Source organism: Balaenoptera borealis, assembly GCF_965194805.1.
Source record: "Balaenoptera borealis genome assembly, chromosome: 16".
Taxonomy (NCBI): Eukaryota; Metazoa; Chordata; class Mammalia; order Artiodactyla; family Balaenopteridae; genus Balaenoptera; species Balaenoptera borealis.
The window spans coordinates 87,379,355-87,406,130 of record NC_138872.1 but is presented as its reverse complement, the minus strand read 5'-3'; the positions used below and the strand labels follow the sequence as shown (position 1 = coordinate 87,406,130).

The window sequence follows — 26,776 nt, the reverse complement described above, 5'->3', positions numbered from 1 at the left end:
TGGCCATATTTCTGCCCTGTGAGCTCTTTCGGGCGCGCGGGGCTGCAGCAAGGCATGGGCGCCCCCCTATCCCCGTGGGCGCCCTGCCGCACGCACATGGCCCGGCGGTAGGCGCGCGGTGCGGCCTGGGAGAGTCGGAAGCGCGGCGAGGCCCGGCGAGGCGGCAGCGAAGGGCCATGCAGGACGCGGAGAACGTGGCGGCGCCCGAGGCGGCCGAGCAGCGGGCCGAGACCGGGCAGCAGCAGCCGGCCGCCGAGCCGCCGCCGGGGGAGGAGCCGGCGCGGCCCGGCGCGCAGGAGGCGGCGGGCGGCGAGGACGAGGAGGCTGAGCCGGGGCCTGATGTGCCGGCCGAGCCCGCGGAGGACGAGGAGGAGAAGGCCGGCGCGACCCACGGCGTGTCCCCGCTGCCGCCCGAGGATTCCCCCACCCCGGCCGCGGACGAGGCCCCGGCGGGACAGGTGCGGGACGCTGCGTCAGAGACCGGGTCCGAGGGGTCGAGCGGGGAGCCGGGCGGCGCGGCGGAGAACGGCGGCGCGGACGAGCCCTCCTTCAGCGACCCCGAGGACTTCGTGGAGGACGTGAGCGAGGAAGGTGAGGCGGCGGGGCCGGTCTGCGCCAAAGTTCCCGATCCTCGAACGCGGGAGGGGTGCCCGCTCTCTGCCTGTCGCCCGCACGTAGGGAAGGTTTCCGTGAGCGCCTGGATTTTGTTTTCTCCAGAAGAAGAGGAGGGCAGGGTGGAGACAACTTGGGGAGCCAGCCACTGGCACTGCAGCCTGGAGTTTGGAGGGTGGTGAGGGCAGACGGCGTGCACGCGGGAGCCGTGGCCGAGTGTGCAGCGGTGTGGCCATTAGGGTCGAGCCGAGCAGGACACTCCATGTGCTGCACGGTCTCGGGTGACAGTTCTTCGTTTGCAGTCTGGGTGCCCCGAGTGACCCGCCAGACTTGTCAGAGGCCTGAGACTGACTCGATGCCGACTCCTTAGGGGTGGATGGACGCTGTCCCTCGGGAGTGGGAAGAGCAGGGTGGCCAAGCTGGGTTCCTCTGCCCCCGCTGTCCCACAGGAGCGTCTACCCCCAGAGAGTTCCTTAGGAGGACAGTTCGAGGCCGGCTCTACCCGATTTCTATTTGCGTCTCTCTTATCCTAAGTCTGTAGGCATACTATCATCCTTCTGTTGGCAAATAATTTTCTCGAGTTGTAGGACCGATTATCGCTTACTTTGCCTTACTTTTTGCCTTGGTTCGACTTACGGGCATTATTTCTGCTTTTTGCCTGAGAGAGCCTGTCTCCTAAGGTGACTTCTGATGATGGTTGATCTCATTTGTTTTTATGTTTGTTTTTAGCCATTTTACCTCTTCAGGCTGGGAGCACATCAGTGGATTTCTCTGCGTATTGACCACCTTATAATAAAATGGGAAAAATGAATTAGACACCATAGAGGTAGCCAACTATACACCAGGAAAATAAGATGTTACCACTTAAAAGTTAGATTTTTTGGAGATGTGTGTGATCACTCTGAGAATGAGTCAGAATAATAAAGGATATCCCATAAAATGAAAAAGAAGGTTTAGAGAAACAACAGAGTTGTCTGACTTTGAAAGATAATTTTATTTATTTTTAAAATTTTTATCAAATGCTTTTGGTTTTTTTTCCTTCCAGTTTTACTGAGGTATAATTGATGTACAGCACTGTATACGTTTGAAGTGTGCTGCATAATGATTTGACTTATTTGAAACATCATTTTAAAGGGCTACCTGTTATTGTCACTGTTGTCTTATACTTTATTTCATGAGACAAAAAACATTTCAGCATGAAAAGCAGGAAGGGCTCCACAAGCTAGTGAGGACTTGGGAGCCCCTGATCCAGTCAAAGCCCTTCACCTGTAGGAAAATGTGTTCCTTGTGGAGTAGGTTGCTGGGAATTGACAGAGAGGCTGTGTTTCTGGGCTCACCCCCTTTCCCCTACCCCCCAGCCTAGACCAGTGTTCTTTTCTTACCACACCAATTTATCTTCTATTTTAAAATTTGAGTTTTGATTTTAAAGCCATTTTGAGTCCTTAGGTATTTATTCACGACTGATTTTTTGTTGTTGTTATAAATTTACTTATTTATTTATCTATTTATTTTTGGCTGTGCTGGGTCTTCGTTTCTGTGCGAGGGCTTTCTCTAGTTGCGGCAAGCGGGGGCCACTCTTCATCGCAGTGCGCGGGCCTTTCACTGTCGCGGCTTCTCTTGTTGCGGAGCACAGGCTCCAGATACGCAGGCTCAGTAATTGTGGCTCACGGGCCCAGTTGCTCCGCGGCATGTGGGATCCTCCCAGACCAGGGCTCGAACCCGTGTCCCCTGCATTGGCAGGCAGATTCTCAACCACTGCGCCACCAGGGAAGACCCACAACTGATTTTTTTTAAGCATTATTTGAGCACACCTAATTTACACAAGATTTCTAGTATGTGACTTCCGATGTGTGACAAAGGATACTGACATGAGCACAGGCCAGCCAGGCTGGGTGACTGCTGGGAGGGCCTTTGGAAGCCCTTGTGATCCTGGTATTTCGCCAGAGTGACCCGTGAGGCTCCTGGTCCTAAGGAACAGAGACTGAGCAAGCTGTCAGTCTTCTTGAGGCCAGTAGCTCACGTGTGTTTTCTGGTTCATGAGAACTGCCCTCTAGGGTCAGAAAGTGATGCTCAAGATGCTGGTTGTTTTGAAAATGGGCTGAGTCTCGTGACGAGCCCTCTCGTAGGTGCCGCAGCCCCAGTGCCGTTGTCTTGCCTCCTTCCTCTTTGAGACAGGTGAACTCTCACACAGTTGCATCTTTTTTTTTTTTAAATTAATTAATTTTATTTTTGGCTGCGTTGGGTCTTCGTCGCTGCACGTGGGCTTTCTCTAGTTGCGGCGAGCCGGGGCTACTCTTCGTTGCGGTGCGCGGGCTTCTCGTTGTGGTGGCTCCTCTTGCTGCGGAGCACAGGCTCTAGGCGCGCAGGCTTCAGTAGTTGTGGCACGCGGGCTCAGTAGTTGTGGCTCACGGGTTCTAGAGCGCAGGCTCAGTAGTTGTGGTGCACAGGCTTAGTTGCTCTGCGGCATGTGGGATCTTCCCGTACCAGGGCTCGAACCCGTGTCCCCTGCATTGGCAGGCGGAGTCTCAACCTCTGCGCCACCAGGGAAGCCTGCACAGTTGCACCTTAATCAGTTTAATTTTTCAACTGCCTTTGGTGCTTGGCCAAGCAAATATGTGATAACGGTTTTAACTAAGTGTCTTCTTTGCTACTTAGTCTTGAGAACTGTTTCTTTATTCCCTGGAGTCAGAGTGGGACTCTGACTGCGTGGGCTGGTAATGATGAAGGAAATGTGTTTCTTCTTGTATAGTTACTACTCTTATTCCCTTAAGTGTGTGTGGGTGGGTTCTTATACACCAGACACAGTTTGTATAAAAGCTGAGCTTTTTATGGTAAACTTTGTAAATTTGGATCAGGCTTAACAGGCCTTGTAATTGTTTGGTAAGTCAGCTTTAAAAGTAACCCAAGGATTTGACTTCAGTCTCTGTAGGAAAGATGCGATGACCTAATCTGCCTCTTTCCTTCTTTTTCCTTTTTGCTTGGCCTCAATTTTAGCTTCATTGAAATTTAACTGGCAATTCTTTTATCCAAGGTAACATTTTCAGTATCATTCATTAAAAGGTGTTGAAGTTTAATTAGAGATAGTTTATAACAGGGCTTGCCTCTGGAAATTAAAGGACTTTTTTTCTTTTTTGAAGACCTTTTAACCTTTTTAACACAAAAGTGAAGAAAATTCATCTTAAGTTTTGAAAATGAAATACAACAAAGAATATTTTCTGACATGTGTCCTATATAGCATGTTGAAATGCTTGAGTATAGTGCAGAAATTAGAGTGATAATTAGGTTCCAGAACACATAGATACCTGAGTAACAAGCCATTGTTCTTCAGCTGTTTTTTAAAAATTACCTTGTACACTCATTTTGCCTGTACAGACAGTCCCCACGTTGTGATGGTTTGAATTACAGTGTTATGTAAGTGGGTTTATCAGGAAGGAACCCCACTGTAAATCAGGAAGGTCTGTATGACCAGTGTAGCTTCGTGTAATGAGTATGCTTTGATGGCAGCCTTAAAGATGTCCTTCTGTTCTCGCTCCTAACACGGTGCCTTGGAATCTTACAGCTTTCTAGACAAGCTGACTAACTAATTGGGATTAGGATTCGTACAGAATTTGTGTTAAAAAGAGGAGGATTTGCTTTTTTCGTCTGATACTCCATTTGCCTTCCGAGAGCCCATCTGCAGCAGCCAGTCCAGCGTTTCTGTTGGTGCTGGGGCGTTACGGTCAAAAGGACTTCAAGCCTGAGACAGGCCTCTGATAAGACAGCAGCGGGCAGCCCCCAGATGACATTGAATCGCCCGGAAAACAGTAGGCCTCCAGTTGGCTTCCCAGACCTGTTTGCATTGGTTCCTCTGTGTTTCTTTTTCCTAGTTCGTTTTACACCTATCTTTTCTTCTTTTTCTCTTACTCTTGCTGACCATTTTATGGAAATGAAGCAATTCTGAGAAGTTTGAACACTTAAGATTTGGGTTCTTTGATCTTAATTTTAAAAGCGGGTGGCGTGAACATAATAGGTTTTGAGCTTTGAAGTTAATGAGAATAAGTTGATGTTGCTTACTGTGTTCCAAGCACTGTTCTAAGCATTTACAATTTAAGGTCTAAATGGCTGGTGTCTCCCAGTGATACTGCGAGGTATTTCGTCGAACTGGAGACACCGTCGTCGGTAAGATGCATCACTGTTTGCTCGCTTTCATGAGCTTCTCTGGCCTGTAGTCACCTGGCTGAAGAGCCAGTCTCGGTCCCGTGTGGTTTGCGAACAAGGCTGTTTTACGCAACGAGTATAGGGTGATGAGTTCGTTTTGTTGTAAACTGAAGGCAGTGCCTGGGGGTGGATTTGTAGTAGAGGCCGGTCAGAGAAGGCCATTCCCTGCTTACTTCGGGTATTTTCTGATTTCTGGTGAAAGGCCATCCTCTTTTTTGCCTTCTTCATTATTAAAACCTCTTTGAAAAAATTCATTTAAAATCTTCCATTATTGCCAGAAGTCAGTTGACATATCTTGACTGTCAGTGGGAGTGTAAAGAGTTACAATATTTCTAATTCTTTCAAGTTTAAATTTTGAGTCAAGCCAGGGCTCTGATTTCTTTTGCTCACAGTGAAAGCATTTAGATTATTCACTTTTTGCTTTTTGGAAACTTGTTCAGTGTGCTAACCTAGTGCATTAACTTGGTCAAAAAAAGTCATTCGACAAATCTTTCACTTGTACAGAATTACTGGGCGATATACTCAAAGATCGGCCACAGGAAGCAGATGGAATCGATTCCGTGATTGTGGTCGACAATGTTCCTCAAGTGGGACCTGACCGTCTGGAGAAACTCAAAAACGTCATCCATAAGATCTTTTCCAAGTTTGGGAAAATCACAAATGATTTTTATCCAGAGGAGGATGGAAGGACAAAAGGGTGAGTCATGTTCTCCAGCACGGAAGTGTCACTTGTGTTTTCTTGGTAGCTGACAGACACCGTGAAGATGATCGTGTGCTCAGGAGCTCACTGTGAATGCAGGAGCGTGGCCTCACTTTGGCACTTTGGCCACATTTATCCAGGCCACCCTCGGCTGGCAGCTCTGTGGAGCAGTGATTTGGTCCTTGGGGTCATTGGAGGGAGGGAGAAGGAGATGCAGTGTGGTTCTTGAATTAGGTATTGTAAGGTGGCTGCTATGCTTTTAAGAAATAAGACCTTGATCTCTTCGTCACTGAACAGTTATTGACACAATATACATCCTGGGCAAAGGGACCAACAGATCTGAAAGTTGGCGAGATTTCAGGAAAATTTGACATGGTATTTTATTGATTCTAAGATGTGCTTTTTCCCCACATTTATCATCTCTGAAATGGAGATACTTCTTAGGATCTAGGGGACATTGTGTCATTCCGTAGTAACTTTTTTGTGGCATCACCTAAAATATTGTATCTTTTACTTATTTTTAAATTTATTTATTTCTTTATCTTTGGCTGCGTTGGGTCTTCGTTGCTGTGCGCAGGCTTTCTCTAGTTGCAGCGAGCAGGGGCTACTCTTCGTTGCGGTGCGCGGGCTTCTTATTGCGGTGGCTTCTCTTGTTGCATAGCACGGGCTCTAGGCACGTGGGCTCAGTAGTTGTGGCACGCGGGCTCAGTGGTTGTGGCTCATGGGCTCTAGAGCGCAGTCTCAGTAATTGTGGCGCACGGGCTTAGTTGCTCCATGGCATGTGGGATCTTCCCGGACCAGGGCTTGAACCTGTGTCCCCTGCATTGGCAGGCGAATTCTTAACCACTGCACCACCAGAGAAGTCCCTGTATCTTTTTAAAATGGTAGCATGAGGTATGTGTCTTGCAGTTTGCTTTTTAAAAGTTCAATGTTAGGTTTTTTGTATTGATAAGTGTAATTCTAGTTCCTTCCTTATAAATGCTCTGTGCTCTGTCATATCATATGACAGTTTGTCTGTTTTCCTATGGATTGACAGTGTTTTGAACAGCAGTTAGGAACAGCCTAGTGTCTGTCCTCTTCTGAGCACAAGAGAGGGTTTGGGCTGCATGAAGTGTCCCTCTTCAGTGCCACTGGCCAATCCCAAATTATGCCTGAGTGTCATGACCAGTTTACACTCGACCAGCAGTAATGAAAGTTCTGTTTGTTGCTCCACAAACTTGTCAGACTTTCACCATTAAAATTTCATAAAAATATCAGCCTCTGGGTACAAGCAAAATTGTCTTTTATGGGACAAGAATGAGAAGGTGGTATAAACTTAATTTTTTTTAATTTCAAATTTTGGAAACTACCTAGAATAGTTTTAATTTCTTAAAAAATTATCACATGCAGGTAATGCTTCATACTTTTTTTATTTCAGGAACTAGGTGGCAGGATAACCTTTTTTTGAGCAGTTGCTTGTGTTATTTTTGTTATAATGAAACATTCTCTGAGAGCCTTTGTAATTTTGCCTGTAATACACAGTATTAGACTACCCGTGTTTTTTTAAACAGTTTTGTTGAAAGGTACTTGACATACAGTAAAATCGGATACTATCCATGTTTTTTTAAACAGTTTTGTTGAAAGGTGCTTGACACAGAGTAAAATCGGATAGTTCTAAAGTGTACGGTTTTATAAGTTTTGGTGTATGTGTACACACCCATAAAACCATTACCATAGTCAAGGTAATGGACGTTTTGGTTAATGAGCTTTTCTATAATTTCTGATCGTGTACTTAGAGACTTTGGATCTTTGCTAGGATTTTGTTCACGTTTAGAACTGTCCTGCTAGTGATCTGACTGCCTCCGGGACATGGCAGGAAGACAGGTCTCGGATACTCGTGGTGGGTACGAGCTCTGTGGAAGTCTGGGCGTGTGGAGCGTGCCCTGCCTGATCTTCAAGTCCGCACTTGTGCAAGTTGCCCTCTTTCTCAATTCAGGTATATTTTCCTGGAATATGCATCCCCTGCCCATGCTTTGGATGCTGTGAAAAATGCCGATGGCTACAAGCTCGACAAGCAGCACACATTCAGAGTCAACCTCTTCACCGATTTTGACAAGTGAGTTCTGACTCAGCCCAGGAGAACCTGGGCATTTTCCTGAGCGTGAATGGCCAGCTGTTTCTGCCCCGGGGGGCAGTGGGTGCTTAGGGGCCTTTTAGGTAGCTGCATTCTCCCGTCAGACCACTGCAGGACCATTTCACGTCCCTGGCCAGTAGCACCCCCTGACCACCAGCACCCCCTCACCGGTCATGACCAGTCAAAACCTTGTCCTTTCCCTGTGCGGGGAGGGCAGGGGTGCAGTACTGCCTGCGCTTGAGAACCACCAGCCTTGTGGTAATCGTCACCGTGTCGCTCCTCGTCCAGGTACATGACTATCAGTGATGAGTGGGATATTCCAGAGAAACAGCCTTTCAAAGACCTGGTATGTTGTGTAAAATCTATACGTAATGGGGAGAAATGGTGGCTGGCCTCTTGGCTTGAAGTGATGTACTCCTCAGGAGTTAAAGCTGCTGACCGAACTGGTCAAATCTCTTAAGAGCAACAGTTATGAATAAGTATTCTTTGGTTAAAATTAATGAAATGTAATATATCCCTTGCCTTTGGTTCTGTTTCTAGGGAAACTTACGTTATTGGCTTGAAGAGGCAGAATGCAGAGATCAGTACAGTGTGATATTTGAGAGTGGAGACCGCACTTCCATATTCTGGAATGATGTAAAGGATCCGGTCTCCATTGAAGAGAGAGCGGTGGGTATTTGCTGCCATGTGGGGACTTACCTCGTGTTTCCTTAACAAAGAGGAGCTTGGTGGGAATTCCCTGGCAGTCCAGTGGTTAGGACTTGCGCTTTCACTGCCAAGGGCCCGAGTTTGATCCCTGGTCAGGGAACTAAGATCCCAAAAGCCGTACGGCAAAAGAAAAGAGGAGCTTGGTATAAGAGCAGGTGAAGTGTCACGTGCTTTGAGGTTACGCCTCTGAGAACAACTTTTATTCTTCCAGCTTTGAAAGGCGCCCTAAGAAGTGGATAGGCTTCTTGTGTTTTTAGCCTAAAGTTTGAGGAGTATATTTGCTGTAGACTTCGGACTCTTTGTGTTCGGCTTTTTGTTGTGTTAACATCGGCACTGATTTTTTCCACAGAGATGGACAGAGACGTATGTGCGTTGGTCTCCTAAGGGCACCTACCTGGCGACCTTTCATCAGCGAGGCATTGCTCTTTGGGGGGGAGAGAAATTCAAACAAATTCAGAGATTCAGCCACCAAGGGGTTCAGCTTATTGATTTCTCACCTTGTGAAAGGTAAGCCGTTTGAAAATTGCAAATGGAGTCATGCCAGCCTTCTAGGGATAATTTTTTAAAGCTTTATTTTGCAGTAATTTTAAAGTTAAAATAGAAACATTATAGGAAGAGTCCAAAGGACTCCCGTGTGCTCTTTACCGTGATTCTCCAGTTACTATTTTGTTGCATTTGCTTTATCGTTTTCTTTCTCCACACATATGCATAAACTACATCTTCTTGCATAAGGGGCTTGAGTATCTGCTGACTTTGGTACCGACCGCGGGGTGGGGGGACCTTGAACCGGTCCCCTGTGGATACTGCACGTGACCATCCCTTCTCTTTACCTTGTTGTCTTAATTAAAATCCAAGGAAGAGAAAGTATGAGAATTCCACATCTCTCATTCCGCTCGTGCACACAGCCGACTTTTGTTTGGAATCTGTTGGATCATTCCTTGTCCTGATTTTATCAGGGAAACATTTTTTTTTAAACACCTTTATTGGAGTATAATTGCTTTACTCAGGGAGACATCTTGAGGTGATCCTTGGAGCACCCTGGTGCCGAGCGGGACTGAATGGTCTGTGCCACGGTGGTTCTGCTCCGTATTTCGAGTGGGGTCTCCAGGCGGGAGGACGTGGTCGGGGGAGACTGGAGTTTGGAGAAAGTGCTGCTTACACGAGTCTTGGCTGCTGTTCTGGCAGCCTCACTTGTGCCTGGAGTCACCTTCTGGAGCGGAAGCTTGGCCACGTCCACTGCAGTGTGGACAGGTCCTTGCCACACCCACACAACTGTGACCTTCACATGAGAGGAGTTGGAAGCGTGCAGGAGATGAGTAGGTGTCCCCTCTGTTGCAGGTACCTGGTGACTTTTAGCCCCCTGATGGACACTCAGGATGACCCTCAGGCCATCATCATCTGGGACATCCTTACCGGGCAGAAGAAGAGAGGTTTTCACTGTGAAAGCTCAGCCCATTGGCCTATTTTTAAGTAAGTGGACCCATGGTAGCCAGTGGTGACCTCTTTGTGGCCTTTTCTTCGTCGATGAGTCTGGCACTTTTCTTCTTTGTAGGTGGAGCCATGATGGTAAATTCTTTGCCAGAATGACACTCGATACTCTCAGTATCTATGAAACTCCTGTAAGTGATTTATTTGATTATCTGAAAGTGAGCTGCCCCGTCAGTTGCTTGTCAGCTCCAGTAGCTGCTCGAGGATGCAGTGCTTTCCCTTAATTTGTGGTGCAGCCAAAAGGGAGAGAGACTAGTTCTGTGCCTTTCAGTTGCTCGGGTCCTGGATTTGGGTCTTTAATCCGCCAGCCCCCGCTTCTGCAGCTGCAGGGGGTTAAGGATGGGAGTTGGTGAAGTGGGCTCTGGAAATGTGCACTTTGCTGCTGTGGGTTAATTGCTTCATTGTTGATCGGTCGCCCTCTGCTTGCGCCGCTCCCTCGGCAGGCGCACGTTGTGAAAGATTGTACGTACCACTGAGACATGGGCATGGTTTAACTCCACTGTAACCTTGTTTTTCCGCAGTCTATGGGTCTTTTGGACAAGAAGAGCTTGAAGATCTCTGGCATAAAGTAAGCGAATCTCTTAGCATGTGGTTTTTGCCTCCCTCCTCTAGCACTTGGCTCCTACACAGCTGGAGAAAATGCTGGTGCTTGTCACCCTAGCACAAGGGTGTCACAGCAGGCTTGTGCCTGCCACCGCGCACTGTGTGTTAGCGGCCCCCGTCAGCGCTCCCCGTTCCTGCATGTAGGGGCATCTTGAGGGCCTGCTTCCTTTCGTGTTTCTGCCTTGGAACCAGAGACTTGGGGGCGCAGTCTTTGAGGAAGTGGGGTCTCCACTTAGTTGAAAGTCTCTGTGTCTCTCTGGTGGTCTGTGCCATGGGGTTTGCGTGGCCTCAGTGGTTTTCTCTGTCAATGAGGAGGCACGTTTTTATTTACCTGAAATCTCTGGGGGCAGTGAAGTATCAGCGGTGCAAGGACATTCACGCTTCTTCTTCTTATTTTTTTTTTTTTTAAATATATTTATTTATTTTTGTATGTGTTGGGTCTTAGTTTCTGTGCAAGGGCTTTCTCCAGTTGCGGCGAGCGGGGGCCACTCTTCATCGCGGTGCGCGGGCTTCTCACTGTCGCGGCCTCTCCCGTTGCGGAGCACAGGCTCCAGACGCGCAGGCTCAGTAGTTGTGGCTCATGGGCCCAGTTGCTCCACTGGCATGTGGGATCTTCCCAGACCAGGGCTCGAACTCGTGTCCCCTGCATTGGCAGGCAGACTCTCAACCACTGCGCCACCAGGGAAGCCCTTCTTATTATTTTTATGTTTACATTCTTGGGCAAAACGATGGCTTATAATTAAAAGTAAAACTGGGAATTAATTCTCAGTAAAATGCAAAAGTGAAGGTGCTCTTCACAGATACGAACTCATGGATTGTTCGTTAACAGCACTTTTTAGTGTAACTTTTGCAGTAGAGAGAATTGCCCTAATTCTTCTTTAATCCTCTTATATTTTTTGATTTGGTGTTTTCCCCCTTTAGCCCCTTAATGAATCTTCAGAAATCATGTAGCTGGATCCATCAGCCTAAAGTTTATTTTACTTGCCTTGTGGTTAAGAGTTTGAGTGGGGTTTCAGAGCTTGGGGATTGAATCTCGTGACCCCTGTGCGACGGTGGGTGGTATTATCAGCACCCCTCTCTCTCCTCGCTGGCACAGTGTGTCTAGCAAAGCCCCCGAGTTGTTCTGGGGACGGAGCCCATGGTAGTGAGCGCTCAGTGAGTGCTGGCTGCTACGAGTGTTCTTGGGGTACATGCGCCACCGCTGAGCTTTTACGCAGAGAATGAGGTCTCTTATTCTCTGCTCTCATCATTTCTTAGCCAGTCCTTGTAAGCATTTCATTTTCTTTGTTCTGCAGAGACTTCTCCTGGTCTCCCGGTGGTAACATAATAGCCTTTTGGGTGCCTGAAGATAAGGATATTCCAGCCAGGGTAACCCTGATGCAACTTCCTACCAGACAAGAGATCAGAGTTAGGAATCTATTTAATGTTGTGGATTGCAAGCTACATTGGCAGAAAAATGGAGATTACTTGTGTGTTAAAGTAGATAGGACTCCAAAAGGTACCCAGGTAAGTGGATGCCAGTGGGCAGGGGGCAGGGGTCATTCCTTCTACAGCTCAGTTCTGTTCGGGGGGTGTTAATGGATTTTTTGGTTCAAACTCATGACTTATTTTCACACCCACCTGACGCCGAAAGTTAGCTGGTGTGTCATAACTAGAGGTGTTGTCATATTCCAGCTGAGGAGTGTAATGTTTTTCTATAAAACTTTGAGTGGGTGATAACCTTCACATAGTTTAGAGTTGACGTAGGTTAGCGTTCACAAGAGAACACAGGGAAATCTCTAGGCACCCACCTTCCTTCTCTGAAGGAGTTAAAATGAGTAGGTTGTTTTCTTTTCCATTTTCTCTTTAAACACAGGGTAGCATGCTTGACAGAGTTCTGCAGCCAGACTTTCTGTTGGTTTGCATCAGTTAATATTTAACTTATCCAAAAAATTGCGTGATTTTTTTCCTTCTAATGGAAATACTTCTCTTCTTTTTACCAAAAGTTGTTTTAACTGTACAGTTACTGGACTTTATTGCATTCACACAGTTGTACAAGTTACCACTGTCTTAATTCCAGAACATTTCCATCACCCCCAAAAGGAACTCCACACCCATGAGCAGTCACCCCCATTCCTGACATCCTCTCACCTGCTGTCTTGCTTCCTGTCTCTCTGGATTTCCCTGTTCTGGACATTTCACATGAATGGAGTCATCCGCTCTGTGGCCTTTTGTATCTGCTTCCTTCACTGAACATTGGTTCAGGGCTCACCCAGGTGGTGCCGTGTGCCCGTCCCTCATTATATTTGCGGCTGAGCAGCGTTCATTGAATTGTGTCATGTTTGTCCATTTAGCTGTTGATGGACACTTGGGTAGTTTCCACCTTTTGGCTGTTGTGAATAACACAGCACCCACTTTTTACGTGAGTGCATCTTGAAACGCGCTGCAGGATGCTCTGCTGTTTTGAAATAGTTGGATCAGTCCTAGTCAGTGGACCTTTATGGCACTACAACTGCAGTGTGTATTCTTGGACCTCTCTGTGCTTGAGATGACCTTTAGGGCAGGTCTTGAATAGAATCTGGGTTGGGGGCGGTGGGATCCATTTGTTCTCCAGAGACTGTACCAGTTTCTACCTCCATCAGCTTTTTTTTTTTTTTTTTTTTTTTAAATAAATTTATTTATTTATTTATTTAGGCTGCGTTGGGTCTTCATTGCTGCGCGCCGGCTTTCTCTAGTTGTGGCGAGCGGGGGCTACTCTTCGTTGCGGTGGCTTCTCGTTGCGGAGCACGGGCTCTAGACATGTGGGCTTCAGTAGTTGCAGCACGCGGGCTCAGTAGTTGTGGCTCACGGGTTCCAGAGCACAGGCTCAGTAGTTGTGGCGCACGGGCTTAGTTGCTCCGCGGCATGTGGGATCTTCCCGGACCAGGGCTCGAACCCGTGTCCCCTGCATTGGCAGGTGGATTCTTAACCACTGCGCCCCAGGGAAGTCCCCCTCCATCAGCTTTTGAGAGTTACTGTTTCATCATTTTAATCACTACAGATATTCATATGTCTTTACCAGGTGTATGTGTTTAATCTTTCATTAAATTGTCCTTCTGTCTTCCTCATGCTTTCAGTTTCCAGAATGTTACCCCTTTCCTTTTCTTTTTTTTACACAGGGTGTTGTCACAAATTTTGAAATTTTCCGAATGAGAGAAAAACAGGTGCCTGTCGATGTGGTCGAAATGAAAGGCAAGTCCCATTGTCGTTGTCCTGTGGTTGAGTTCACCTGTGTGCTGTCACACGTACCCTTAAAGCTTCTGTGTGAATTCATGGCCCAGGTAGAATGGCCGAGACTCAGAACCCTAACTCACAGTGAACAGCGTCTGGCTCTAAGTTACAAAACATGCGTGTGTTTAGGGTGTTCTTTGTCCTTTCCAGCTTCAGTCTCGTAGCTTTTCCAGTTGCCAAGTGAAGCGATGCCTCCTGTTTTTCCACACCACGCGATCTGCTTATATAGCAGAGGAGCAGGGGTTCTCACCATTTTCCACACTTGGGAGAGAGTGTGAAAGGCAGGTTTTCATCACATGCCCAGTGACGGCAGCCGAAGGACTCGTGCTCTTACGTGTGAAAGTTCTCAGTTTAATAGAGGTGTTTTGTTTTTTTGGTGGGTTTCTTTGGACTCATGGAAACTTCAGGTGCTGTGTTTCTGTCTTTAGGTGGAAAATTTAGCCTGTATTTTCTGTTTTGCTGGGGAGAGGAGGAGGGGAAGGAGGTGAAGTGGCCGTGCTGCCTGGGTAGAGAGGCGCCTGAGCCCTTGTGTCCAGGGCCGCGGCGAGGAGGAGGGTGAGGAGGGTTCGTCCACAGGCTGCACCGCACCTGGCCTGCCCCTCCCCGCCCCTGCAGCAGGACGTGGTGGGGGGGACGCAGGGTGGTGTCCCCGCTGGCCGGGGCGGCTTCACACAGGGGCAGTGCGCTGCCTTTGTTTCTGTGCTGCTCTCTGGTCCTTTGAATGAATTTAAGAATTTGGGGCATTTCTCTGGTTGAATAACTTTAACTGGTCAGGAATGTTCTGTTCCTAAGTGACCAAAAGGAGCTCACCCTTCTTCCCCATCTTAGAAACCATCATAGCCTTCGCCTGGGAGCCGAACGGGAGTAAGTTTGCCGTGCTGCATGGGGAAGCTCCTCGGATATCGGTGTCTTTCTACCACGTGAAGAACAATGGCAAGATCGAGCTCATCAGTAAGTAGGCGGCTTGCGCCCAGACTCTCAGGACAGAGCTCGGTCGTCGCTCCGCGGAGAGCGCTCGGCGGGACAGGCACAGAGGGTCACGTGGGCTGGTGGCGGTGGTGATGGCCCCAGAGGGAGTTTGTCGCAAAGGACGGGCCTTCTCTGCGCTCCTGCGGGGGCCCTTGAACCTCACTGTTCCGAAGTCCTGTCCTGTCCTGTCCTCTCGTGGCTGCAGCTGCCCGCTCCGGGCTTGGGGTCACGTGCCCGCCCTCGGTCTGCTCCGCCTGGAAGCCCCTGCCCTCCCTCAGGACAGGCTCTCCGCCCAGCCCGGGTGCCACCGGGTGCTCTCCTGTCCTGCGGCCTCAGGGCCAAGCACAAGGCGGGTCCGTGTTTGTTGCGTCAGCATTTCTCTTTGTGAGGACTGAGGTGGGAGACCTCTTGCACCCACCTCAGGGGTGAGGCGCCCTCAGGCTCTGCTCGCCCCATGCTCCCCGAACCTCACACGGCTCCCTGCTGCAAAGGCAGGGGGGGTCGTCCCAGTACCTGACAGGGACTCCTGTGCCCTGGAAAGAGCTTTTCCTGAGATATTTCTGTAAGAAATCAGGTCCACCTCCTGAAGTTTAGCAGTATTTGTGGTAGAATCATTTCGTGGTGTTACCAATTGGCTATCACAAAATTGACTGTGTTATTGATTCCCTTCCTTACGAAAGGAAGTAGGGGCAGCTGAAGACTTCATGGTTTCTCGTTACCAAGTAGGTTATAAAAGAGCAAGTACGCAAGCGCCTCTGCCTTCCGAGCGCCCCGCTCCCCTACCCTCCCGGGAAGGGTCCCTGTCGGGGTTGTCGCACGCATTTCCCGGCCTCCTCGTGGTGGGGACTGTAGAGCATGTCTGCCAGCGGCGTTCTCTTTCCTTTGTCTCGGTCCGAGAATCCTGCCGCCCCCAGTCAGGGTGATGCTGCCTTCACCAGTCTATCCCCCCTCCACGCTCTGCTCCCCCCTCTCGAGTGAAGAGACCCCTGGGGCGAGGACCTGCCTCTAGCCTTCAGGAAGGGAGTGGTTTGGAGAGATGACGGAGTTAAATAGTTTCTATTAGTTAAAAAGGTGTGTGAGTCACTAGAAGAGAGGATTTTTAGGCTTTTCGGGGTCGCACATCTCTCTGAGAATCTGATGAAAACTGTGGATTCCTCACCCTGGTGTTGAGTCCCTGTAGTAACACTAACCGTAAGTGGAGTCTTTTGTCCAGTTACGTTGTCAAGTACATTGTTTTGAACGTACAATGTTATTTAAAATAGTATTGCAGCTTCAGAATCCCCCCCTGCCCCCTCTTATTTTTTTTTTTAACTGGGTCATAATTTGAGGTGTACTTAAGTTGATTTTCTGACCTTGCTTTCACAGGTAGCAAACAGGTGTGGTACCTCTGTAGAGTTGTGGTGTGTACACCCGTGGGGGGCAGCGAGAGCCCACTGCTGGTCCTTCCATCTCTGCTGCAGGCTGACCTCTGACACTTTCTTTCCTTTCAGAGATGTTTGATAAACAGCAGGCCAACACCATCTTCTGGAGCCCCCAAGGACAGTTCGTTGTGTTGGCTGGTCTGCGGAGGTGGGTTTCTGTCTGATGCTGCGGGCTTTGGCTGTGGGCTGTGCAGAGACCCTGGCCCCCCGGGCCCGCGCCCTGGCTCTGCGCAGATGCAGTGGACAGGTTCTCCCACAGAAGGGTCGGCCCAGTTTGGGTGAAGCGTTGTGTGGCGTCTCCATCCTGCTCCCGAGACGCAGGCCAAGACCAGGCAGATTAAAACAGCCTGCCCGCAGGCGCTTTCACTGCGGGCCTGGAGGACAGGTCTGCGTGGTTATACAGGACCTCTTGCTGGCGATCCCGTTACCATGTTGTAAGATCCGTGTCTCCTTGTAGGCAGGATGTTTAGTCAGGCCGTGAGCCCATCTTGTCCTCTGGTTGGTGTGACCACGAGGACCTGGGCGTTACCCTCCCTCGCTCCCCCTTAGTTGCTGTTCAGCAGGACGTGTGCAGTGCCCGCCTCTGAGCCAGCAGGACACCCCCGTCTCACCACAGGTGCTTCTTGCTGTGGCTTTGGAGGCTTGGCCTCAGATGGCCTTCCCTCTGAGAATAATCACAGCAGACACTACGGTGCTCGTGTGCCCTGTACGTCTTCAGTCACAACATCCTTACGAGGTCCTCGCTGTGATTATTTCCACGTCGGTGATGAGGTGGTGGTTAGGGGACCCCGGGCTCCCGAGTCTGGCCTGTACCCTCACCCTGGAGCCGGGGGCGGGCACACACACGGCTCCTGGAGAAGGCCCACCGTGCTGTCTGTTCCCCAGTATGAACGGCGCCTTGGCCTTCGTTGACACTTCGGACTGTACGGTCATGAATATCGCAGAGCACTACATGGCCTCCGACGTCGAGTGGGATCCGACCGGGCGCTATGTCATCACGTCCGTGTCCTGGTGGAGCCACAAGGTACGGGGGCCCGGGGAGCCTCGGTGCCACGTGGACCGGGCCGTGGGGGGCCCTCTTCGCCGTGGGGGAGTGCACCGAGTGTGGCATCGCATCACCTCCCCTCCTGCGTCTCTTCCCAGCGGGCGATGCGGTTGACCCACTTGCTGAGCTCCCGGGCCCGGCCCAGGCCACCCAGAATCCCTCTCTCCAGAGTCCCTAGGGCAGCCAGCCTCCTCCACGAACAGGGCGGCATTGCTTCATCTCTCTTCCTAAGTCAGAGCGCGTCTTAGTCGCTCCAGTCGGAGCCCGGGCCGCCCGCGTCTGCCGCCGCAGCCAGAGGGCTTGTAGAGTGGGAATCAGGTGGCACCGCTTCCCAACTCGGTTAGCACCCACCCACTGCACTGCAGGGCTAAACCAGGCTGCTCAGTGGAGGGTGGGTCTCTTCTGCTTTGCACTTGTTTTCCCAGCACAGTATTTCCCTCTTGAGCGGTTCCTGGTTCGGACCGTCAGTACTTGGTCGCCCAGCCCGTTAGGTCCTCTGTGCAGCGGCCTCTGACGGCACAGCCTTTGGCTGTGCGCGTTTCCCGAGCCGAGGCCGCGCTGACCCCGAGCGCCCGTGCTTGCTCCCGCCTCGTGGCCTTTGCGTGCGTCCCCTCCCTGGAATGTCGTTCACGCGGGTGCTGTGCTTCCTGCCATTCAGGTGGCGTCAAGCGCGCGTCCGCAGAGGCTCCCCTCCCCACCTGCTCCCTGCGTCCTCTCACCCCGCTGTGTGTGTTCATGGTGCTCAACGATACACGCTCACCTTAGCCGTTGTTACGAGTTCCTTGTCCCCTTTTCCCGCTGGCATGGAACTTTGCAAGGACAAGGGCCTTTTCTCCTGTTCTGAGCTGTGTTCCCAGCATCGGAAACTGCTCAGCCTTCAGTCAGGATTTGCTATCTGAATTGGGCTGTGTGAAAACTTTTGCCGTTTCGGTTTTTAACTTCTTGAAAAGATCATCATCTCTGTCTTTAGCAAAAGATTTGCGGGTGTGTCAGCGGAAGTAGAAACAGGATCCTGTGATCGAAGGAGCAGGCGTGGACCGCCAGTGAGCGGGCTTCTCGGCCTGGGGCCTCCCTGAAAGGGCATGAAACCGTGTCTGTGCACAGGCACTTTGCTGGGGAGAGGACCCATTTCCTCTGGGGTCTCAGGAGAGATCCACAGCCTGAGAAATTTGTGGGGCTCAGAATTTGTGTCCGTACAAATCACGCTCTGTAGTGTCTTGTTCACAAGCTCAGTATTCTCACACTGGTGGTAAAACTTGCTGAGGACCCTACTTTGTCTTTATTGACTGTTTTTATTGATTGAGGTATGGACAGTTGAACCAGCTCATGCCTGTTTACAGACCCACTAGGGCAGTTCTGTTTAACGAAGTGATGAAGTTTTAGGAACGTGGGCTTTGCAGATGTCACTGGAAACAGTGTCTTGAGTAATAATCCTTGCGTTCGGAGCAGGATATGTTGACCATGCCCGTGTCTAGTTTATTCAGAGGTCACCTCAGTGAGGCCTACCCTGACTTTGCAATCCTTTTAGACGGCTGACCACGCGGTGTTAACTGCCCCCCGAGTGCTGGTCTGCAACGGGAGTTCACCAGAGCATAGATTGTGGCACTGCTTCCTGTATCCAGCTGAACCGTGTTTGGTGACATGGTTGATTTCTGCTCTGGCACACGTGCTTTGTTAGCCCCGTTCCTAGCTGCTGCACACGCTGCACTCTCCAGTCAGGTACATGATTCTAGGTGTCTCCCAAATACCAACGACGTTCTTTGGCAGATTATTGGCTCTCGAACAGCTGTTGAACGAGATGGTTAATTTTGTCACTCTGTCCACACTGCGGGCTCCAGGGCCTCTGCCTCCTGGTGTAACCTGGTGCGGGGCAGCTCAGTGGGGCCTCTGCTCTCTTCCAGGTGGACAATGCCTATTGGCTGTGGACGTTCCAGGGCCGCCTCCTGCAGAAGAACAGCAAGGACCGCTTCTGCCAGCTGCTGTGGAGGCCTCGGCCCCCCACCCTCCTGAGCCAGGATCAGGTCAAGGTCTGGTCGTCCTCATCAGGTGTAGGGACGTGGGAGCAACTGACGCTGAAAGAAGCAGCTGCTTCTTCCTGTTACCGTTAGGCTGATAATGAGTGAGGAGTAGAAGCGGGACATTTATGGGGGACCCTGTGAAGAGACGCAAAACAATTCAAGAACCAAAAGGAAAAGAGTAGTTTCAGAGCGGAAACTTAGATTTTCAGGTTAAGGCCACGTCGGTACTGTTCCAGGGAGTTTGCACAAACTGTGGGGGGGGGATGAAAAAGATGGCAGGGGCGGCTAAAAAGTTCTGATGGGATTTACGTAGTTATGGAGAAACACGCTGATGGTATCAGGACGGAGCTGAGGGAGCGTGTAAATCCCAGGGAAGAAGGCAGGCCGCTGGCGTGCAGACGCTGCGTTTGAGCGCTCTCGGAGGCTGTGCTTTGCTCATCATTGAGGAAGTCGTTCCATGTTGGCAGCTCGGAGGGTTACATTTGTGGTTCTTGCTTCGAATGTGTAAATCCTGAGTGACTTGTCTTTGTTTCAGCAAATTAAAAAGGATCTGAAGAAATACTCCAAGATCTTTGAACAGAAGGATCGTTTGAGCCAATCCAAAGCCTCAAAGGTTAGCCTTGTCCCCAGGCCTGAGGGAGGTGCCAAGGACCGTCCTCTCATGGCAGAGAAGGCCAGCGCCAGGCCATGGGGACAAACTGGCGGGGGCGGCTCTGTGCCACTGGGGCCCGACTGTGGCCCTCGGGTGGCTGGCTTTTCAGACACGGAAGGCGGGTGGTACAGGCCACGTTAGAGGCAGAAGGCGGCGAGCAAAGTTCCCACCTTTCCTGCCCCAAGGGTCTCTGTAGAGTCCTTACGTCATCCCGTCAGGTGGGCCTACTGCTGACCGTGTTTTCATTTTCATCTGGGTTGAGCAGAATTATGACAGTGATGAGAGTTGTTAGTTCTGTAAGTTCTCCGCAACTCTACCCACAGGAATTAGTGGAGAGAAGACGAACCATGATGGAAGATTTCCGAAAATACCGGAAAATGGCTCAAGAACTCTATATGGAGCAGAAAAACGCACGGCTGGAATTGCGAGGAGGTAACTTTGTTAGCCAAAGATACACTCTTCAAAGCGTATAGTTAAAGTGTTTTTCCCTTTTTTCATCTTAATTTCCCAGAGTTTTCAGAAAACATCAAGTGTTGCCTAAAGATTCTTAAAAAGAATCTTTCAAAGAAGATTGTGGCTTGCAGTATCTTAGTTCCCTGCCCAGGGATGGAACCCAGGCCCTGGCAGTGAGAGCACCGAGTCCTGAACACTGGACGCCAGGGAATTCTCTCTTTAAAAGTATCTTAAAGGGAATCTTTAACACCAGGGAATTCTCTCTTTAAAAGTATCTTAAAGGGAATCTTCAAAAGACTCTAGAAAAGAACTGAGGGTTTCTTGCTGCCTGCAGGTCAAGGCCATAGTCCTTTCTTCGCAGGGGACCTTGCTATGTTCACACTGGCCTCTTGGCGGGTGCGGGACACGCGCGCGTGTGTGTGTGTGAGCGTGTTCCACGAGTTTTCACCCCACATCTGCACGTGGTGTGACACGTGCCCCCCGCCGCCCCTGCAGGTGTGGACACGGACGAGCTGGACAGCAACGTGGACGACTGGGAGGAGGAGACCATCGAGTTCTTCGTCACCGAAGAAATTATTCCGCTTGGAAGCCAGGAGTGATCCGAGAGCCCTGCGGTAAGACTGGGGACAGGGCGCACGCAGCGCCCTGTTGACTCTTCCTTCCTGCCCTGTTCTCCCGCACGTCAGAAGGCAGCTCGTGTAAGGGGACGAGTGAAACCCAACTTCCTGTACTCGGGGTTAGCCGCGTCCTTGCTTGTGAGCTGGGAGGGGTCCAATGCAGACCCTGGGTGTCTGGAGCCTCTCGTCTGAGGGCTCTGGGCCTCAAGCTCCCGTAAAATCCAGCAAGGCTTGGCCATGGGTGAGAGGAGGGCTGGGCAGACACTGGTGGTTGATGCCTGTTGAAGAGGAGGGAGGCTTTGCTGGGAGAAGGCCTCGGGGTGTCCAGCAGAAAGGTGGGTCTCACCAGCCGCAGCACCCGTCCTGGTCTGTCCCTGGTTGGTCAGAGACAGGAGCCTCCAAAATCCCGTCAGGTGCAGCCAGAACGCAGGCTTCAATAACAGAACAGACGTGGCGGCTCTGGACCTCAGAGCGGACGTGTGTGCGGGGAGAGGAGGTCCGGGCTTTCGTGCGCCTCGGGCGTCCGGCCGTGCCGCCTCCGCGCAGGGAGAGCAGGGCTGGCGGCTCCCGCGTCCGGGCCGCTGCTGCGCATCTGCAGGCGTCGGGCCGGCGTGGCCCCTCCTGCTTCCGAGGGGCGTGTGCCGTGCGCTCGCCACGCGCGCTCGCCTGGGGCCCAGGCCGCTGCCGACCGACCTGATGTAGTTCCCTTGTTGCAGGACAGCGAGCGGACGGTGTCCCCTTGTTGCAGCGTCACCGTGTGTTGTGCTGGAACCGAGGTCATCCTTTTGCGGAAAGCCTGCCCACTCTTGACTTTTCACCTGCGCTTTCTCTCGCCCGGGCTGTGGCCGCGCCTGGGACTCGCCGTCTCCACACGTCGCTGTGCCTTTCAGCCACTGGTACCCAGGGTGGGGGAGGTTTGCCGGCGCTGCTCTCGGTTTTCTCTCGCTGGGTTTCCAATCGCACCGAAGACTGGGCCCTGCCTCACGCGGCCAGCGCCGTCCACAGCCGCGCGGGGTCCCTCCAGGGCTCCCTGGCCGCCAGTAGGGAAGCCGCTTGGGGCGCCAGCGCGTCCCCCGCCATTCAGGTTGTGACAGGTTCTCTCAACAGGCTGAACGTGGAAATAAAAGCAAACCTGTATGAAAAAGCTGTCTTTCTCCTGTCTTTGAACGTAGATAGCGGCCTTGACCTTCGTGCTTCTCCCGTCTGCCACAGTAGCAGCCACCGCTGGGCTTAGTGCGTCCAGCGCTGCGCTCGAGAGGCAAGGAGGGGCTGTCAGCCTCCCTCGGGGTTTCCTTCTGCTTTGCAGCTGAGCTTTGAAAAGTGATGCATCAGCCCAAACACAGTTTCTTCTTTTTCAATTTTTGTTTCCTGTGCTTGTCAGTTCACCTGATGAGAAAGAACCCTTTAGCCTTTTCCTCAGTTACACAGGTTTGAAGACTTAACATTGACAGTTGTCACTTTAGCCACTAGTATGTGGTCCTGTTTGAATATTTAACTCTTTCCCCCACGGAGGAGGGAGTGAGCAAATCCAGGTAACTCAGCTCGTTTTCACCTGCAGTGTCCTGCTGCCCTCGGTGCCTTGTGAAACGGCAGCTTCTTCCACCTCTGTCTCTTTCTCTCCTGGAACCTGAAGCTTAGTTTAAAAAGCAGCGAAGCACGGAACAGGTACCCTTGGAGCTCACAGCCGTGACCTCTGTGTACGGTGGACAGACCTAAGACGACCTTGTGGGGCAGGAGACAGGCAGATGTCTGCCCCCGCAGCTCGGCCGGCTGGTGCGAAGCGGCCCCCGACCGGCAGCGTCCCCGCCACCTGGCCTCTCCCGTGGGAGCCGGGGCTCCGCGCTCGTCCTCCCTCCGGGGCCTGGGCTCTCTCTGCAGCCCCTCGTCCTGCCGCGTAGCTCATCCTCGCGCCCCCTCGGAGTCCCAGCAGTTCCTGTCTCCTTTCACGTTCCTTAAACTTCACTGTGTCGAGACCTAGTTTTTCTAATTTCATGGCAGTAAGAAGGAAAAGGCACATGGTTCTATCATATTAACAGATTTTTAACAGAGCTATTGAAAGATTAACTTTTCACTGTTTTAAACTGGCTAGTTGTAACTTTTACATAGTTTGTGAATAAAAATTTCTTAAGCAATCGTGCTTGCGTTACCTCTCTTTTTCTGTGAACTGGTGGCCCAGGGCCGGCCCTTTGTAGAGGAATCCCCCCCCCCCTGTGGGGGAGGGCAGAGTGTCCCCAGTTCGGGCGTCGGTGTGGGCGTTGGGCTCCTGGCCACCCACGCGGGCCTGCTCTCCATTGTGTTCGGAGCAGGCAGGATGCGAGGGATCTGCCCTCATGTCGGAACCCGGTGATGTGGGCTCTCCAGCAAGTTCCTGGTGGGTCAGAGGCCGGGCCTTTGTGGGGGAGCATGGGTGTTACAGGGGCGCCCCTTCCCCGGCCTCGTTCGTGTGGCCAAGAAGTCCTGGAGCCCAGCACTGACCTGGGCGCGACCAGCGCACTCCTGCCTGTGGACGACCAAGTGACCGGGTGTGGCCGCTCCCTGCTGCTGGGCTGGCCGGACTGAGAGCCGTGGCTGGGGTGAATGGGCCTCTGGGTCCTCTGCAGCTCGAACCATGAAGTTGGGTTTCTCAGATCCGAACTTCATGGATCTGGTCTCTCTGTGATTTATATGAAAGTGCAGCAGCAATTTACTGCACCTACACCCACGCTGGCTCCCGTGGGCGGGAACAGTGTTGCTGTCACCTGGCACGCTGGTGAGCTGCGTGACTGGGCAGGTGCAGCCTGCTTGGTTCACGGTGTAGTGACTTCCCTGGAGACTGCGATGGAAAAGTTGAGCTCAGCATTTAAGCAGTAAATACGCCTGATGGTTAATGGGAGTCGGGCCCTGGGTTGTGGTGCAGACTGGCAGCGTGGGTAAGGGGTTTAAAAACCATGTCCTAGAAGTCAAGAAAACCCGCGGGTCATTTCAAGTTTGCTTTAGAAATGTGTCTTTGGGGAGGAGTATTCCTAGGGGATTATTTCATCAAATGTTAGCTGGTGGCCTGTGTCCCCCTTTGGTGGGGACAAGCCTCCAGGGCCAAGCCTGGTGGGTGCAGATCTCAGGCAGGTGCACCTGCAGGCCAGGTGAGGCATGTAGGAACCCTGGGGTTGCCATGGCGTTAGGCGAGGGGGCCCACCCGAACCACGTGGGCAGTCCCTGAGTTGCTGAGACACTTAAGGACCAGCTGGGCTCCTGGGGCCCTGCTGATGTCAGCGGGGCAGGGTGGGGCTGACAGGCAGACAGGTCTCTCTTGCCAGTATAGCAGGGAGCAAGGAGCTCACGTCTCCAGCCAGCCAGCCCTCCCGCCCCACTGCCGGCCCCTCCCCGGCCCCGGGCAGCCCAGCCATGAGGGAGGTGGAGCCCAAGGACCAGCCGCTCACGGGGAGGGTTCTCCTCCGCGTGCCTGGCCAGCGCTCGGGCTGCGTGTCTCTGGGCTGCCTGACCCGCTGCCCCCGGTGCCTGCTTGTCACAGGTCAGGTCTCTGTCATCAGCCGGGGTCCCCGTCCAGGGCTCTGCCCCTGCTCTGCTTAGCCTTCCCTCAGGGGACCTGGCGACCCCCTGCTCCCCACCTCCAGATGTTCCTTCACCCCTGCCCTCTGAATCTCACTCCCAGGGAGCTCAGGGCCTGGGCCACAACCCCCAGATGAAGTGGTGTAGACACCCCCTACCCCGGCCCCATCAGGCCCCCCGAGGCCTGTCTCCTGGGTGACGTGGAAGCTCAGCCCATTAGACTGGGGTAAGCAGAGGCCAGGGACTTGCCCCTGACCTGTAGGCTGGTTACAGAGAGACCCTGTCGTGTCCCTGTCCCCGTTCAGGGAGAACTATAAGCTACCGTTTCTACCAGGAGGAACTTTCCCATCTTGCAGACGAGAAAGCAGAGGCCCAAAAGCATTGTGCTGGCTTGCTGGCGGCTCACAGCTCATAGAGACTAAGGAGGATTCGAGGCCCGGGTCGGCGCGATCCCTGAGGGCCTCCTGTGGGACTCCCTTAGAACTGGGCTGGAGGTGGGGCAGAGAATGATGGGAAGCAGAGCCCAGAGATTTTCTACTTAGAAAACCAACTTTTGCTCTGAAAGTGCTCACAGCCTGCGTGAAGGTTTGGGTCCCTCGGGTGGTGGGGTAAAGAAGCCGGGGTGAGGTGGTAGGACTCCTTAGCCGCTGTGTGACCTTGGGCAAGTTACTTCACCTCTCTGTGCCTCAGTCGCCCCAGTTCAGACTAAGGAGGGTGACCTGATCACAGAGCTCCTCTCAGCACCGTCGTGAGCTGTGAACTGGAAGTCAGCACCCGGTGGGGCCTGGGGGTTCAGCGGCCTTAACTGCTTCACCAGGAGTGGGAGGCTCCTGGGAGGTGAGCGGGAGGTTGGGCGGGGGTCTCCGTGCCCTGGGAGGACTGGGAGGCAGCTGCCGCGGTGTCCCGCCAGCAGGTGGCGCTTCGGACCCGCCCGCTCAGCGACGCAGAACGCGAGGAAGGGGTCTCCGTCATCGCCCACAAGGCGGGGACTGGGTGGGGCTGTGTCACCGGTCGCGGAGCTCGCCCGCGTGTGATCGCCTCCCTCCCTCCCTTGCGGAAAACTTATCATCAGTGCTCACAGTGGCCGGCACGTTCCAGACACTGGGGTGGAGCCGGGGGGAGGGGGGACTCAAGGGCGTGCCCCCCACGGCCCCAGCTCCCTTCCTGGTGGGGGTGGGGTGGAGTGTGGGCGTCGAGCAAGAGAGAAAGTATAATGTCGGGGAGCTGGGTGCACGGAGAAGAATGGAGCGGACAGAGGCGGTCACTGACGACACGTTTGAGCGGCCTGGAGGCGGGGGGTGGGGGGGAGGTCGGCGGTCTCTAGGGAGGGGCGGTCCGGAGGCCGCCCCGGGCCCTCGTGCGGGGGCGGGAGCGGGAGCGGGCGGGGCCGTGTGGGGAGCGTGAGCCGCGACAGGGCGGGAGGGGCGGGCGGCGCTTCAGCAGGTGGGGGCTAGGTGTGCAGCTGGGAGAGGGCCCCGCAGGACCGCGACGGCACGCCGCCACGTCGCCAAGGATTCCTGCTCCTTGGGAACCGGCTCAGAAGCTGAGCTCTCAGCGCAGAAGTGTCGGTGCCCGTGGTCGTCACTTGCCAGCATAAATGACAAATTTGGGGTAAAAGAAAATTGAATTGCATTTCCCCATTTGTCACTAGAGAGGCAGCTTTACCCAGGATGTTCCCGGGATGTGCGTTTGCACTCCAGGGCAAAGGACCCCGGGTCGGGGGATGGGGGCGCCAGGGGAGGAGCTCGGGGGTGACACTGCAGGGAGATGAGTGCACAGGACGTCTGGGGCGTGTAAACGTGCCGAGGGGGCTGGGCAAGGAGGCTGGTGTGGATTAGTGCTGAGTTCATGGCGACCTAAGCGAGTAAAACCCGTTAGGACGGTTGTTATATTGAGGGGAACAAAGTTTTGCAGGAAGGGATTTGGCTGAGCTTTGAAGAGCGTTTACATAGATAGTCTTAACATGGAGACGGCGTGGCTCTAACTAAATTTATGACATGACTGCACTGGGAGGCGGGACGTAGGGGCCCGTGTTCTGTACAGACAGGGCGGTGACAGCCCGAATGTCAGCCACAAGAGTCGGGGCAGCAGGGGCGGGGCAGGAGCTGTTGTCCCACAGGCTGACAAGTCTTGAAACTGTGTGCACTTCACTCATTAAAACGACACAAGTTAGAGAAAGCAGGCAGTGCCCCTGGAATAACTGTTAAGGCAAATAATTTGCTGGAATCCATAGCGGCTCTCAGAGTCATCTCATCAGTCCCCAAATCTTGGCACGTCGCCCATCGTGTGAGGGGGGCTGACCTCCTCCCAGGGAGCTCTGGCAGCCCTGGGTGAAATGGGCGGGTGGCCAGGTGCTGGGGCTCTTGCTCGGCCCAGTCCTGCCCC

The 26,776-nt window shown here is 52.5% G+C and overlaps 1 protein-coding gene and 1 pseudogene across 3 annotated transcripts in view; both read left to right on the top strand.

Moving 5' to 3' along the window:
- Window positions 1-33: 33 nt before the first annotated feature.
- Window positions 34-21,989, top strand: EIF3B (eukaryotic translation initiation factor 3 subunit B). Of its 2 annotated transcripts, none has more exons than XM_082360968.1 (19): window positions 34-591; window positions 5,314-5,506; window positions 7,485-7,604; window positions 7,911-7,968; window positions 8,163-8,291; window positions 8,680-8,837; window positions 9,669-9,800; window positions 9,883-9,949; window positions 10,340-10,386; window positions 11,717-11,927; window positions 13,559-13,631; window positions 14,499-14,621; window positions 16,130-16,208; window positions 16,946-17,084; window positions 19,007-19,132; window positions 19,659-19,736; window positions 20,099-20,207; window positions 20,724-20,842; window positions 21,562-21,989. In XM_082360968.1, the coding sequence occupies exons 1-18, from the start codon at window positions 177-179 to the stop codon at window positions 20,825-20,827; spliced, it is 2,361 nt and encodes a 786-aa protein (XP_082217094.1). In that variant the 5' UTR covers window positions 34-176; the 3' UTR covers window positions 20,828-20,842; window positions 21,562-21,989. The 2 variants fall into 2 exon arrangements, with proteins under 2 accessions (XP_082217094.1, XP_082217093.1); XM_082360967.1 differs by having other exon boundaries at window positions 93-591; window positions 21,567-21,989.
- A 3,554-nt stretch (window positions 21,990-25,543) lies between these two features.
- Window positions 25,544-26,776, top strand: part of LOC309613187 (kinesin-like protein KIF19) — a 29,307-nt pseudogene continuing 28,074 nt past the window's right edge. The window contains exon 1 of the transcript XR_014249792.1: window positions 25,544-26,002. The product of XR_014249792.1 is annotated as a kinesin-like protein KIF19 (transcript). The remainder of the gene's footprint in view (window positions 26,003-26,776) is intronic.